The 16,282-nt window shown below is 35.9% G+C and overlaps 1 protein-coding gene across 3 annotated transcripts in view; it reads left to right on the forward strand.

Annotated features, from left to right (window-relative positions):
- The window catches only part of FNBP1L (formin binding protein 1 like), a 109,171-nt gene that overhangs the window by 41,855 nt on the left and 51,034 nt on the right, over positions 1-16,282 (forward strand). For all 3 annotated transcript variants that reach the window (XM_058538558.1, XM_058538559.1, XM_058538557.1), the window contains exon 2: positions 14,188-14,303. In XM_058538558.1, coding sequence (XP_058394541.1) covers positions 14,188-14,303 — 116 coding nt within the window. The remainder of the gene's footprint in view (positions 1-14,187; positions 14,304-16,282) is intronic.

Here is a 16,282-nt window from a genome sequence, read left to right on the forward strand (position 1 = left end):
AAGCCATGCTGTGGCGGCGTCCCATATAAAGTGGAGGAAGATGGGCACAGATGTTAGCCCAGGGCGGTCTTCCTCAGCAAAAAAACAGGAGGATTGGCGGATGTTAGCTCAGGGCTGATCTCCTCACAAAAAAAAAAAAAAAAAAAAACAAAAAACAGGATCTTAAAGAGATACTTGTTCATCTGTGTTCATAGCAGCATTATTCAAAGTAGCCAGATGGTAGAAGCAATGCAAGTGTCCATTGACAGATGAATGGATAAGCAAAATGGTATATACATACAATGGAATATTATTCAGCTTTAAAAAGGAAGGACATTTTGACACATGCTACAATATGGAAGAATTTTTAGAACATTATGCTAAGTGAAATAACCCAGTCACAAAAAGACAAAATACTGTGTGATTCCACTTATAATATGAGGTACACAGAGTAGTCAAAATCACAGAGACAGAAAGTAGAATGGTGGTTGCCAGGGGCTAAAGGGAAGGGAGAATGGGGAGTTACTGTTTAATGGGTGCAGAGTTTCAGTTTTGCAAGATGAAAAGAGTTCTGGAAATAGTGGTGATGATTACACAGCAGTATGAATGTGCTTAATGCCACTGAAATGCACGCTTGAAAATGGTTAAGCTGGTACTTTTTTTTTTTTTTGGCTGAGGAAGATTCACCCTGAGCTAACATCCGTTGCCAGTTTTCCTCTTTTTTGGCTTGAGCAAGATTATCCCTTAGCTAACATCTGTGCCAGTCTTTCTGCATTTTGTATGTGGGTTGCTGCTACAGTGCAGTAGATGAATGGTGTAGGTCCGCTCCTGGGAGCCAAACCTGGGTTGCCAAAGTGGAGCGTGCGGAACTTAACCACTAGGCCACAGGGTGGCCCTAAGGTGGTACATTTTATGATATGTATATTTTATTACAGTTTAAAAAATGATATTGTAAGGAATCAGTAAAACTCCTACAGTTTAAAATTTAAAAAAAAGGAAAAATGTCTTGGGCTTCTGTTGACCTAACAAATCAACCTCAGTAACTATGTAACACTGTGTTTAGAAATATCTTTGTCTCTTTGTAGTTTCATATTTGGTATTACATGTCCATTTAGTAGTTATTTCTGCTTTATAAGAGAGCAGATAACTTTGAATAGCAAGTTAAAATTTTTGATTTCAGTTTTAGCTTATTTTTAATGAATTAAAAGATAACTTTAGTGTATACATACAAATAGAACTCTAACCTTAACTTCAAATTCTTTTTTTAGCATATTCAGTAAAATGTGACAAGTGAGATGCAAAACTTTTAATTGCATAAAATATAGTGTAAAGTTTGTGAAAATGATATTTAGCTGTACTGTCAGGAACAGCACCAAGGTAGAGTTGGTGAAAAATTGTACCGAACTGACATTGCACTCAAGCGAGAGGGTCCCAAATGATCTTGTGTTCAGTCATTTCCCATCTTTCTCTCTGAAGGACTTGAGCTTGCTGCTTTTTGAGAACAAGAGTGTGGCAGAGGACAGAAAACAATTACATTACATTCAAATTTGTATAACCTCTCTGTTAAGGCTTTGCTTTATTCAGTGATTTTGTGTTTGTTAGCCTCATTAGAAATGTGATATAAAAGTACCCTTTTGATTTTCTGAGACAAGGGTTTTGTTCTCAAATATTTAAGTTAAATTTGTTGTATTTAAAGAAATTTCAGCTGTATTAATTTTGGTTCTCTGAGAACCAGGCACCTGAATGGGATTAAACATGCAAGAAATACATTAGGGGAAATACCTGTGAGAGGAAATGGAGAGGGAGCCAGAGGAGGCTGAAGGAGCCATAACACCACCATGTAAGTCTGACCTCGATGGAGGATGAGAGGAAGGAAGGTAGGAAGACTGAGTAGAAGCATCTTAGGCTGGGGTGAAGTTCTAAGGAGAATTTGGCCAGGCTGTTTTGGGGGTCCTTGAGCCAAATCCACCTTGGTCTCCCTGAAGCAGACCTGTCTTCGTATCCCTGCTTTCCTCAGTCATTGTGTGGGAGCAGCCGGTGGGAAGCCTGGCAGCTGGGGCCCTGGTCAGCTATGCTCTCTGTGGTTAGAAATCCGAGTCACATTCTCATAGCTTCATCACCATCTTCTTATAAATTATTTTGTATTCTTTGTGTAGAATCTATTATGGCGTGCTAAATCATTGCCTTTAAAAGACATGACTCAATTAAGGACTTTTATGTATTCATTTGTAACCATACTTGGAGAAGTTGAAGAATTGTAATATTTTTGTGTTATTGTATATTTGATGCTTATCGATTTAAGTTATGAATGCAAAAGAGGGAAAGAGATTCTTTTTTCCTGCTCCAGCCTCTAACACCTCCTGTATCCTTATTCTCAACTAATAACCTTGCCTCCTATTTTACTGAAAAGAATAGAAGTGATCACAGGAGAATTTCCCACAAGCTGCCATCGCCATATCTACCAAGCTGTCTAGACCTGTGCTCATTTACTCAGCCTTGTCTGCTGTTAATATAGGTCAGCCTATCCACTTATATATGCATCTCCTCTCACCTACTCAGTGCTCATTACTCCAGTTCTTCTCTCTTTCTTCTACATTATAAATGTTTTCCTTTCTTTTGTATTATTTCCATTAGCATATAATCTTATTGTTTCTTTCATCTAAAAATCACCCACACTTGACCTCACTTCTCTCTTTAGCTATCATATCTCTTCTCTCCTTTAAACCAAAATTCCTTGGAAATGGTGTCTATATTCACTGTCTTTAATTTCTCTCTTCCTAATCTTTTTTGACCCCACTCAAGTCAGGCTTTTGCCCTCACTACTTCAACAAAACTCCTTTTGTCAATGATGAATGATTGCTACATTCAATGGTCAGTTTTCATATGGCTTCCAAGATACCATACTTTTCTGATTTTACTCATACTTCACTGGTCACTCCTTCACAACATTCTTTACTGGTTCCTCCTCAATTCCGTGACCTCTAAATGTTGGTGTGCAGCAGAGCTTAATTGAGATTGCACCCAGGATCATATGCTACCATATACCTTCAGGGTGGCCACTTCTGTTGAATTCTAGACGTATGTATTTAACTGCCTACTCAACGTATCCACCTGGATGTCTAAGGATATCTCAGACTTAACTGTTGAAAGCCAAAACTTTTGTTTTTTCTTGGCCATACTTGTTCACTTAATCACCCCAGTTTAGTTCAAGCAACTTTATCCTTCTAGTTCATGGTACTCCAAATTGATAACTTTCTTTCATAACCCACACTCAGAACATCAGAAAATTTTGTTGGCACTGCCTTCAGAATATATCCAAAATTGGACCACTTTTCACCATTCTGCTGCTTCTACCCTGGACCAAGCCAACCTGATCTCTGGTCTGGACTATTGCAGTAGCCCTCTCCAAAAGGCTCCCTTATCCTGAGTCAGTTTTTTAATCAACATAGAAGCCCGAGTGATCTGAGTGACCTGTTTAAAAACCTGAGTTAGGTCATGTCAGGGTTATGCTCAAGACCCTCCAAATGTGTTTTCATTTCATCCGGGGTTAAAGCCAAGGTCCTCATGGTGGAAGGTAAGGCATGTGCCATCTGCATTCTGACCCCACACATCTCCGTTTCAACTTCTACTACTCTTCCCTCTGCTCATTCAGCTATAGCTTGCCACCTTCTTGCTCTTCCTGGAACACATCAAGCATATGCGGGCTCAGGGTCTTATTTTAACAACTAAACCTGACACCACACTAATTCTTCAGGTAAGCAGAAGCACTAGAGGTGTTGACAATTTATTCAAAGTAATTGACATGAAGGCAGAGTAAAAGCGCATAGGTGTTTGTGGTAGAAAGAGAGTTAGAGAGTGAGGAATTATCTTCTGATTGCTTCTTTTTTAGTGAAGTGGGAAGCAAGATTGTTAGCCAAGAGTGAGATGGATAGGAGGTGGTGTAAATTTAAAGTGAAAGAAGAACGTGTAAGATAGCTGGCTAAGATAATGGGGTAGTAAATGGGTTCGGGCTAAGGAGCATTAAAGCCTTTTAGGTTAATAGGCACACATTTCAAACTATGATCAGTCAGCATGGTTCGTTCTTTCTTTTTTTTCTTTTCTTTTCATCTTTCTTCAGCAGCATGGGAAAGGGTTGGTGAAGAGGTGAGTATAAAACCTGGGTTGAAATTTGGCAAAGCAAGAGAGGGCAAGGACAGTGAGGTTATTTGCAAGAAGTGATTATAATGATGGCTTATGGAATCCAAGCTGTGTGAAGATGGAAATGAAGGCAGGAGGGTGAAGGATTGTAATAATGTATCAGGATCAATGGATTGGGGTTTCCTTGGGGTCAAAAAATTACTGGCCTTGGGGTGCTGGAGTTAGTGAGTTAGCACACAGGGCTAGCCATCTGAGAACGAGATTCTTGGAATTTATCGGAAGAGGGTGTTGCAGTTATTGCCGATCACAGTGGAGGTGGTCACGGTGGAGGTGACCACTGGAGTCAGTTGCTGAGGTGAGTAGAGGAGAAAATCATGAGAAGAGAAGTAAAAAAATATGCAGTAGGTTATTGGAAGGATCATCTGGATAGATTTTGAAGTACTAAGAGCTTAATTTAAAATTTAATTGAAATTTTTAATTAAAAATGTAAGGTGAGTTTCCCAAATATACAAGTTTGCATCTGTCTTTTTTTTTAATAATTTTTATTTATTTATTTTTTTCCCCCAAAGCCCCAGTAGATAGTTGTATGTCATAGCTGCACATCCTTCTTAGTTGCTGTATGTGGGACGCAGCCTCAGCATGGCCGGAGAAGCGGTGCGTCGGTGCGTGCCCAGGATCCGAACCCGGGCTGCCAGCAGCAGAGCGCACGCACCCAACCGCCAAGCCACAGGGCCGGCCCTGCATCTGTCTTTTAAGAAACAAATGAAACCATGAGACAACAAATCTAAATAATTAAGTTGATATTTTTAAACTTTACAATATTCCTCAATTTACTTTGGGGATAGATGTTGTTGGCCCTGAATTGTAAATTGATTTCTTAGCTCCATGAGACTTGAAAAAGCTTCCACAGTCCCATATGAATCAAAGAATGAGAAAAGTCAGTTGTGTTAGATCTTAAAAATGTTTTTTGGTAGTCCTTTGGTATTCAGAAGTGCTGGAGAAACTTGGGCAGAAAATCAGAGCCATAGAGTAAGCCCAAACTAGGACAGCAAAGTCATTATTCTGCTTTTTAGTGAAGAAAGTCTTTTTTTTAAACAGTTGTGACCTTTGGTGCTTTACCAAAAGTACTTTATTGGGACTTCATTTGGATGCAAGGCTGTGTCAAAGTAATTAGAAAAATAAGGATTGAATATTAAGTAGTGACTTCTAAAAAAATTCTAACATTTTGTGATATGTAAAATAGTTCTTTTTAATTAAATTACTTTAAAGAAATCACTATATAGATGAAAGTAAGAAGATTGAGTAAATGTACTATTTATTACCACACTTATATTACTATACAGTAGAACCTTGCAGCAACATATAATTCATTTGATTTATGCTACATAGTAGGGACATTTAAGTTGGACATTAGGTTGGCTTTAATTTAGAATGTTTTCCTTGTATTCCCAAATAAATAAGGTAAAATAACTTTCAACATTTTACAAAATTAAACAATGCCTGAAGGAAACTGGAAATAAGCTTTCTTGAGTTTAAATATGAGATGGTAAGATTTAATTATGGCACACCACTGATGGAGAGATATATTTCACAGAAGCTGTGGTAGGAATGAATGTGTTGAAAAAGGAAGTGAGGGGATAATTAAGGCAAGGAAATGGAAGAAGTTGGATTTAGCTAGTAATCCAGAATAAATATATAGAAATGAGCAGTGCTAAAGATAGAATAGGGAAGTGAGGATAAGTTGCCTATTTTGATGACTTAATATTCTTATTTATTTCTTATCCATAGATAGTTTCAGAATACTGCTAAATTTCACTTCTTTAGTTTGTCTTGAGCCTTTTCCCAACATTTTCCGTAGTCCAGGGTATTTGCTGGCATGGAGTAGGGAAAAGTGTGATCTCAGGCTTTGAAACTAAAGGGATTGAAATGTATTACCTTTGAAGACCTAATAAGGCTTTATGATTTTGATTCTTGTTTTTTGATTTAAGAGCTTTCTACTTTACTTTGTGGTAGGAAAAATCATTCCTCGATCTCCAGCCATCTTCTTTCATGCTTCTGGTGTTTTTTTGATCACTAATGGTATGAATACTGAAGAAAGACTGAATGACTTCTTATCGGAATGTTGTAAACAGAGTTTAAGCATTCAGTGTGTGTTTGTATTAGGTAATTTCTAACTTTGAGATTTTTAATTTGTTCCTTTCATCAAAGCTCCCCAGTGACCAAAAATTTTCTTCAGCCTTATATTTCTTTCCTGGTGAAAGAAATACATCATTTTTAATAACAATATTCACAACAGTTATTCATTTGGATACTTATAAAACTGGCAATGATTTTAAGAGATAATCTATCTAGCCTCATCCCATTTTGGTTGCTAGCCAGCTATGGGCAAATCACTTAAGCATTCTGGGCATCAGCTTCATACCGTAGTCACCTCTTACCTGCAGTGGATACATTCCAAGACCGCCCGTGGATGCCTGAAATCGCGCATAGTACTGAACCCTATATATGTGTTTTTTCCTATCTACACATACCTGTGATAAGTTTAATTTGTAAATTAGACACAGTAAGATATTAGCAACAACTAATAATAAAATAGAACAATTATAACAATATGCTGTAATAAAAGTTATCATAGATCTTAGCAACCTCACGCATGTGATTTCTTATTAAGTTGAGAACTTTCACCTTTTCACTTAAAGGAAGTACTTTACAGCTTCCCTTTGCATATCTGAACTGCCAGCATCATTAACTCTTGTGCTTTGGGGCCGTTATTAAGTAAAATAAGGATTACTTGAACACAAGCACTGTGATACCACGATGATCTGTCTGGTAACCGAGATGGCTACTAAGTGACTAAATAGTCACAGGTAGCGTATACAGCATGGATAGGCTGGACGAAGGGATGATTTGTGTCCTGGGCTGGATGGAGCAGGACAGGGTGAGATTTCATCATGCTACTATTAACAGCACACAATTTAAAACTTATGAATTGTTTATTTCTGGAATTTTCCATTTAATATTTTCAGACCATGCTTGACTACATGTAACTGAAGCTACAAGAAGCGAAACCACGGATAAGGGGGGACTTCTGTATTTATAAAACGAAGAGTCTGGGACCATTATTTGCTAATAAACATTAATTACTAAACTTATTTTTGATAAATGATGTGTTGTGGTAGAAAGAAATAAGATTTGGAGTCAAAACGATTGAATTCTTTGATTTCAGAAACTTGGTTTCCTCATTTGTAAAATGCCTTATAGGGTTTTGTAGGCGACATCCGGTGATATATGTGAAAGCACTTTGTAAATTCCAAAGTACTAGACAAATAGAATGGTTATTCAATCAGCAAGTAAGTGCCTTGTATGAGCTGGGCTGTGTGAAGAAGTTCATTTCGTTATCTCTTCTGGTTTTAACATTTATTAAGTCATTGAATCCCGTAAAAATACTAAAATCATTGTGAACAAATAAAGCTATTCGAATGATTGTTTGGAAACTAGTACATGAAAATGAAAAATAAGCTTGTACTTTATTACCTAATGTTGCCTCTTGGATTCAGGGTAACAAGAGCAACCTATGGTGAAGTTCTTTCGCAGTTTCAGAATTGATCCATTTTTGTTGAGTTCTGCTTTGAGAAAAAGTAAAATATCTAGTAAAATTACAGAATTTAAAATGAACATTTGTTCACTGAATATTTTAACATTTCAAGCATGAATCTTGTTTGGATCTCTTACTATTTACTTTGGCTTTTTATTGCTTATATGAATGTTGCTAAATTAGTTTCTCTGCTCACTTGCTTTCAAAATTTAAATCACTCACTTTTGAATGTTTAGAGTTTGTAATATTTATAGTTTCTTACTGTATTGAAATTAATATGTCTAGTTGAAAACCCAGATATGTTATTCAATGGATTCAATAAAATTTATCTCAAAAATAAAAAATGTTTATTCTGTATTTTAAATGTCATAATGTTAAATCTGTATTTCACGTAAATTCTTATTTGCAGTTTGTGGATTTACTGTTTAAGGCAACAAATATTTGATGATATGGCTATATAATATAGTATTTAAAATTTTCTATTTCAACACTTCTGACTTTTAGAAGTACTTGTTTTTTCAAGTCAGATGTTTTTTCTGAAGTGGTTACAAGGCAGAGAGCTTTGTTTCACTTGTATTAAATGTGTATATCTTGCCTTTATGCTGCCTTTTAATGCTGGTTATGTTTTTTAGTTAGCTTTTATTTGAGATCTGTCTACCTAAAAAGTATATTAAAGCTGTAGTCAAATATAATTAACTCAATTATTGGGTTTCTCTAATGTTTTCTACTTGTACCGTTCTCCAGTGATATTTGAATATTTTAAAAAGCAACCTTAAAAATTAAGAATTGTATCCAAAGAGATTTTATAGCTTATAACTTAACCTTCAGTAATTGAAAAATAAAATTTAACCATACTTTCTCATTATTCTGATTAGTTGAGCTTTTATACATTTGTTACAGTGACCAACTCTAAAAATACCTTTTGGAGAGTTAATAAATAAATATAGCCCAAGGTTCTATCCAGTGGAATTATAGAATGAATGATTTTGAGTATTGGAGAAAATAGGAATAACATTTAATTTTTTTTTTTTGTGAGGAAGATGGGTCGTGAGCTAACATCTGCCAATCCTCCTCTTTTTTGCTGAGGAAGACTGGCTCTGAGCTAACATCCGTGCCCATCTTCCTCGACTTTATATGGGACGCCGCCACAGCATGGCTTGACAAGCGGTGCATCGGTGTGCGCCCGGGATCCGAACTGGCGAACCCCGCGCCGCCGCAGCGGAGCGCGCGCACTTAACCGCTTGCGCAACCGGGCCGGCCCCAACGTTTAATTTTTTTAAACAGTCTAACACAGGTCTTAGATACCAAATTCTTTAGATGATTTAGTTTTTCTTTGGGAATCATGACAGAGCTTGAAATAGTCCTAGGGGAGTGTATCAATTTGGAGCAGTGTTTCTTGATTTAACTTGGGAGGTTATTAACTTAAGTAGAAAACTGGAATTCTATGTGGATACAAGAGAAGGTAAAGATAAAAAACAGTGAGACCATATCAGTGGAGTAGGGAGGACTGGATAAACATCAGATGATAATGCATAATTTAAAACAGGGGTCTTCAAAGTAGAGCGCAAAAGATGATCCACTGAGATAAGGAGAAAAGAGCTTAGAACTTCTATATATATGTTATCTAAAAAATAAGAAATGTGACATTTTACTAGTATTTTAAATATGAATTGACCCTGGAGTCTTCGACTTAAAGTTTCCCATAAAGAAATCATGGGCTAAATATAATACTATAACGAAAGCATAGGCAAACAATAAGAAATGGCAAGGCTGATGCTTCTCATCTTAATATATTTGAAAAAATATACAAACAATGTTTGTTAACAAAGAAAAGAAATATAATGGCTATATAATAATATAGACCAGAGGTGGCCTCTCCCAAAGAAATTATTAAGAAGATTATTTGAAATATGGCTACTGATCTGTTACTGTTAGTAACGAAGCTTGTCCTGAATGTCTTCTGTGTCTTATGATCAGATAATAATAATATGAAGCCATCATAATTAGCAAGAATTTGAAAAATAAGAATCCAGATCATGACCCCTGCAGTGTTTTAGTGATAATTAACATCATGTGATAACCAGTCAAGACTATACTAAATTTCCCTGAATTTATTGTTAAATGTTTGGAAGCCTCCTCGCGTGCCCCCCCCGCCCCCCCCGCTGTTATGGTAAAATATAGATAACGTAACGTTTATCATTTTAAGTGTACAGTTCATTGGCATTAAGTATATTCATGGTGTTGTGCAATCACCACCACCATCCATCTCTTGAACTTTTCTCATCTTCCCAAATGGAAACTCTACCTATTGAACAATAACTCTATTCTCTCCTCTCCTGAGCCCCTGGGAACCACTGTTCTACTTTCTATCTTTATGTATTTGACTACTCTAGGTATTTCATATAAATGGAATCATACAGTATTTGTCCTTTTGTGACTAGATTATTTCACTTAGCATAATGTTTTCAAGGTTCATCCATGTTGTAGCATGTGTCAGATTTTCCCTTTTTAAGGCTGAGTAATATTCCGTTGTATGTATATAGCATATTTTGTTTATCCATTCATCTGTTGATGGACATGTGGGTTGCTTCCACCTTTTGATTATTGTGAATAATGGTGTTATGAACATGAGTGTTGTGGAATCCGCTTGAAATTTCAGACTTAATGGAGAAAGAGAGCATGCTGTTAGAAATATACTTACTCTTATATTTGTGGTGAAAATAGTGATATATGTAAAACAACATGGTGACAAACTAATGATCTCAACAAATACTGTTAGAAGGCTCATAGAAAACACCCCTAAAGAAATATGTTTTAGGAAAAATTATATGCTGAAAGTTAACTATACAGTTTGATTGAAGTAGAGATGTTTCTAATATCTCAGCTTATAATGTCGGCTAGATTCTGTTTCAATAATGAGGTATATTTGGAACTACTTTTTTGTGAACCACTAAAGGAAAGATGTATTGAAGAAGATTGATTCTCAACAGTAGATGACTTGGAACAGTGTTTTATGAAAAAACCGTGTAATAACCACTGATAAAGCAGTGACTTGACTGGAATTTCTAAAAGGAAATTGGGATATGGTTGCAATTTATTCATTTCATCATTTATAGGTAAGCAAAAAAAAAAGCGAGAAGCCACAGAATATTACAGTACATTTTAATTATGGTTAATTTTATAAAATAATACCTTTAAGGGACCGGCCCCATGCCTAGTGGTTAAGTTCAGTGTGCTCCACTTTGGTGGCCTGGGTTTGGTTCCCGAGCGTGGACCTACACCACTTGTCAGTGGCCATGCTGTGGTGGCAACCCGCATAAAAAATAGAGGAAGATTGGCACAGATGTTAGCTCAGGGCGAATCTTCCTCAGCAAAAATAATAATAATAATAATACCTTTAAAATGCAGTAGATAGGGGCCAGCCTGGTGGTGTAGTGGTTAAGTTTGTGTGCTTTGCTTCTGTGGCCTGGGGTTTGCAGGTTTGGATCCCGGGTGCGGACTGACGTACCTCTTCTCAAGCCATGCTGTGGCGGCATCCCATATAAAGTAGAGGAAGATGGGCACGGATCTTAGCCCAGGGCCAATCTTCCTCAGCAAAAAGAAGACGACTGGCAACGGATGTTAGCTTAGGGCTAATCTTCCTCAAAAAAAAAAAAATGCAGCAGATAGACTTTTTACTGTATTTCCAAATGAAATGGGGAGGGATCATTGAAAATCTTTGTTTCACACAGATTTTCTGTTCATCTCCTGGTTGTCTCAAATTTGCTGACCTTTTCTTTAATAAGTAGATGTTAATAATATGCTTTCATAGCAAGTACTTTTGAGAAAATTTAATGTCTCTTCAGGGTAAAAGGGAAATTTTAGTAGTGAATGAATAGCTGCTTTTCCAAAGAACCTTGGGCTATGGAGAAAGCATTTTGATGATGAATGTTTGGAAATGCATCCATCATTATATAACTTTGTTGCTGAAAATGATGTGTGTCACCTACAAATATTATATCTGCACACTTAAAACACTTAGAAACAAATTTCTTACTTGTTTTAAAGTCAGTGTTTTGGTCAGCGTTCTCCAGAGAAACGAAACCATCAGGATGTATATATATGTGTATGTGTTTGCGTACACACACCGCCCCCCCAGAGAGAGAAAGAGAGAGAGTGAATTTTTTTTAAGGATTGATGATTTTTAAGGATTGAATCACACGATTTTGGAGGCTTGGCAAGTCTAAACTCTGCAAGGTAGGCCCAGGGAAGAGTTTCGGTTCTAGCCTAAAGACAGTCAGCCTGCCGGCAGCAATCCTTCTTGCAGGGGAGAGGTGGTCTTTGTTCTATTAAACTTCGGTTGATCGGATGAGGCCCACCCACATTATGAAGGGTAATCTGCTTTATTCCAAATTCACCAATTTAAATATTAATCTCATGCAAATAATGTCATCCAAAAAATGCCTTCACAGAAACATCCAGGATAATATTTGACCAAATATCTGGCCAGTGTGGCCCAGCCAAATTGACACATAAAATCATATCACAGTTAGTTTCAGTAGAGTTTGAACCTATTTGTTAAAAATATAAAGATGCAGTGTTTTCTGATTAGTTTGTAAAAATAACAGACTGATATCAAGGACGTTTATTAGCCAAATTTTAATGTAAACCTTTGCATATTGGTGGATGAGGTTGAAAAAGGAATTGGAAAATACAGTCACAAGTGAACTTTTTCCATTTAAATCTTTATATCTTTGTGAGGTATCATTTGTTTACCCAGCTATAACAACCACTAGAAACTGTCACATTTGAGAACCAAGGCCTTCATATTGCTTTGCCATTAAGTATTAAATGAAGATTTTAGAAATAATGAAGTATATTCAGTTCCTTGCTCTCACTAAAATTGTTATTAATATTTTAAAAAGTCATTGCCCAAAGGCTTTTGTTTTTTAAATAAGAAAAAAAACTATTTAAAAATGTTTATTTCATTTTCATTTCTTTTTAAAATTTCTATTTTTGTGGATTTCATAATTACATTATTTAATATTATAGTATATATAATTAAATTTACATATAATAGAGATATTTGTTCAGATGTTTTACTAATAAAGATTTGTAATAAAAAATTTGGAGATTTCATCTAGAAGATAAAGAAGTGTAATACAAAATTTGATAAAGATGATGATGAGAGGACGCCTTTGAAGCATTTTGAAAAAATGAAAGATGATTGTTTCAGCTTCAGATTATTCTTCTTTTGGAATGTTTTTGTTGAGTTTTTCAATTTGAAAGAGAATTTCAATTTATAATGGGAAATATTACTAATATGCAGATTAAGTATACTGATCAGTGCAGTTTCTTGCTGTTTTCAAGTCTACTTTGGAAGCCAAATGATAAAGTTGCATGAAAGAATAGAAATAGAGTAGTAATACCCAACTATGATAGCCAGATAAATTCTGTCTCTGCTGTTTAGATAGAATTTACATTTACAAGCAGAATTTTAAAATGATTTAAGGTAGGGAAAGAGATAAAAGGCAAAGGTGGAGATGGTTCATTTGTAAATAACAAATGTGATTAAACTATGGGTGATTTAGAAAAACAAACTAGAGATATAGAAAGGGATTTGAATATTTGAATATTTTGTCAGCATTATAGACTTTTGATATGGGGGAGAGAGAGAGCAGTAAGTTATTAGTCAATTTGGAGATTATTCTTCAAGGATGGGAAATGATGGTTTCTCAGGCAACTGATAGCAGGGAATATCTTTTGAGGATTGAAAGACTCTTGTAGGACAATGATGCTTTGTTATGTGTTAGTGTCATGTTTACTGCATTGCAGAACACTTCATGACATCACCATAATCCTATTGAGGTGGGTGATAGGACTCCCGTTTTAAGATGGAAAAAGTTCAAAGAGCCTTGGTAACTTGCCCAAGGTCAAACATCTGATAAATGCAGAGCCCAGAATTTGAATCTAGGTATATCTGATTCTGTTCAGCTAACCAGTTCTTCACTGAGTGGCTGCTATGGTGCCAGGCGTGGTGCTTATGCCTTGAGAGTGCAGAATTGAATAATACATGGTTCCTGCCCTCAATATAGTATGGCAAGTGAATAAGATAGTAATTTTTAGAGAGCTTTGGGGACCCAGGGAAAGATCACTTATCCCAGTCTGAGGGTTTAGGGCCATTTTCTGGAGGACATAGTTCCTGAACTGAATCTCAAAGGAGAAATAAGAGTTAAATGCAAAAAAGGTGACCAGAAGAGGGTGTTACACAGGGAGAACTACATGTGTAAAAGCATTCAGGCGTAAAGTAGTATGATTTATGCTGAGGAAACTATTTCTATCTAGGTCTTAAAGATGAGGTGGGTGGGGACCAGCAGAAGAGCCTAAGTTTTTCCTTTTATACCTCATTGCATCTCTGGACAGATATCAAAGCTAGTTAAAATATTTTGTGGATAAAATTTTAGACTTTTCAACATGTTTTTACCTTCCTTTTCTAGGATCAGTTCGATAGCTTAGACAAGCATACACAATGGGGAATTGACTTCTTGGAAAGATATGCCAAATTTGTTAAAGAGAGGATAGAAATTGAACAGAACTATGCGAAACAATTGAGGTAAGTTAAATTTTTTTTCAGTTCTCAGAAATGAAATTACATGTTTAAACAGTTGGATATTAGATAAATGTGCTATACTGGAGGTTAAATTCTATGTTTTTCGTCAGAATTAGATTGAATTAGGTAACTGGCTTGTTTTAATGATAGATTTAATTAAATCATTGCCTAGTAACACAGGGAATATTGGGTAGCTAAATCATGAGTAGCTTTCATTCCAGAAAGATACTTGAAATCCTAAAATCAGGAAGCAAAATGCCGAGAAAAAGAAATACCTAGGTATTAATTCTGTGCTTTACAGTTTTATTCCCTTGTGACTTTGCTTTAGTAATCTTTCCAAAGCATTGAAGATTTCTTCAGTTTCTCATTTCTTCAGAGTTTCTAAGACTTGGAAATTGAGTATGCTGAACTGAGTTTCTTTCTGTCAAAAATCAGATATTTATTACTGATGAACTGATTTTGGAATATGTGTTAGAAGATAAAAGTTTTAAAGGGAAAATTTTAGTCTTAAAACAAATGGAATTTATCTTAAGATTTTGTTCAAGCAGAAAATCGTTAGACCACAACTTGACAGGTAGTTTTGCTGGAACTTATTCAATAAAGATGGTGCTTGAAGTCTGAAGACTAGACAACAATATAAGGTTCTAGGTGTAGGGGTTAGGATTATTTATATTGCAAGTGACAGAAAAATCCAACCTAAGCAGGCACACATGTTTAAAAAATCCAGGCATATTTTGATTCATGGGTCAAATGTGTCTAGGCTCCATTTCTTGGCTCTGCTCCCTCTTGTTGCCTTTATCCTCAGGTTCCATTCAGTATCATCCTTTCTCCCCCCTTAGCTCTAGATTTCATATCTTCATACTTCCACATCCTGGGGAAGAATGATAAGTCTTCTCTGCTGTGCATTTAGGAGAGGAGAGAGGCAGGGAAAGGGGAAAAGAAGAAAGTGCAAGAAGGGAGAGGAGGGGGATGGAAGGAGAGCAGAGTACAAGCTTGTACTAGCTTCTTTTCTCCAGAAATCTCAGCACAGGTCTCCTCTTGTCATGTGATCCTGGTGAGGTTATATGCTTATCCTGAACAATTCGATGAGATGAGAATATTAGATTGACTAGCTAGTGATGGGAGAGGGATAGTTACTCAAAAGAGTGTAAGGTAGTGGGTCGCAGAAGGAAGGGGGATATTTGAGTGGTAAACCACATATGTCCACTACAGCAGTAGTGGTTTGTGCAACTGACTGACTGGTAGGGATGGAATAGACTAATATGATGAATAGATTACTTATAATATTTTTATAATGATACATATACTATTATTATGACATTTACTGAAATGGGGCATCATACTAATTTCCTGATCCATTTGCTTCCTCTGTTTTTTTTTTAAACAAGATATTTTCCATTTGAAAATATGAACAGGGAAGCTACTAGTATATTAACAATAATAGTGATGATATTTTGCCTGTTGAAAAGTTAGGATCTGGGAACTTTACCCCTCAAGAATTTAGAAGCATTAAGGACCTGTGAGAAGTTAAAATAGCAATCAAAAAATGTATTCATGTGTTAACAATGAAAATTTTATGTCTTTAATTTTTAATTTGGTCTCAATTCTAGCACATTAAGTTCTCTGGTTTCCAAGTTTTCCAGTAGAAGTGAGGAGAAGAAATGCTATAAGGCAGTACAATGATGGCAGTGTGAAGTGACAAACAATAAAGGAAAAGATTAAAATGTTAACAAAAAATAGATAAAAAAATGTTTCCAGCCTAAAAGTACCTATCCGTAAGAGAATGATGAAAAATACTGTGGAATTGGCAGTTTGAATAAATTTGGTGTACCAGCATATTTAAACTTAAAAGGCTCTTCAATCCCTCAGTGTAAAAAGCAAGTTGCAGAACTGAATGTACAGCAATATCTCCTTCTTGCTTATTTGAGTTTATGTATACAGTTATGTATAAAATTTGTGTGTATTCTCAAGAGATCTAGAAG

This window comes from Diceros bicornis, chromosome 4 (genome assembly GCF_020826845.1).
Source record: "Diceros bicornis minor isolate mBicDic1 chromosome 4, mDicBic1.mat.cur, whole genome shotgun sequence".
Classification (NCBI taxonomy): domain Eukaryota; kingdom Metazoa; phylum Chordata; class Mammalia; order Perissodactyla; family Rhinocerotidae; genus Diceros; species Diceros bicornis.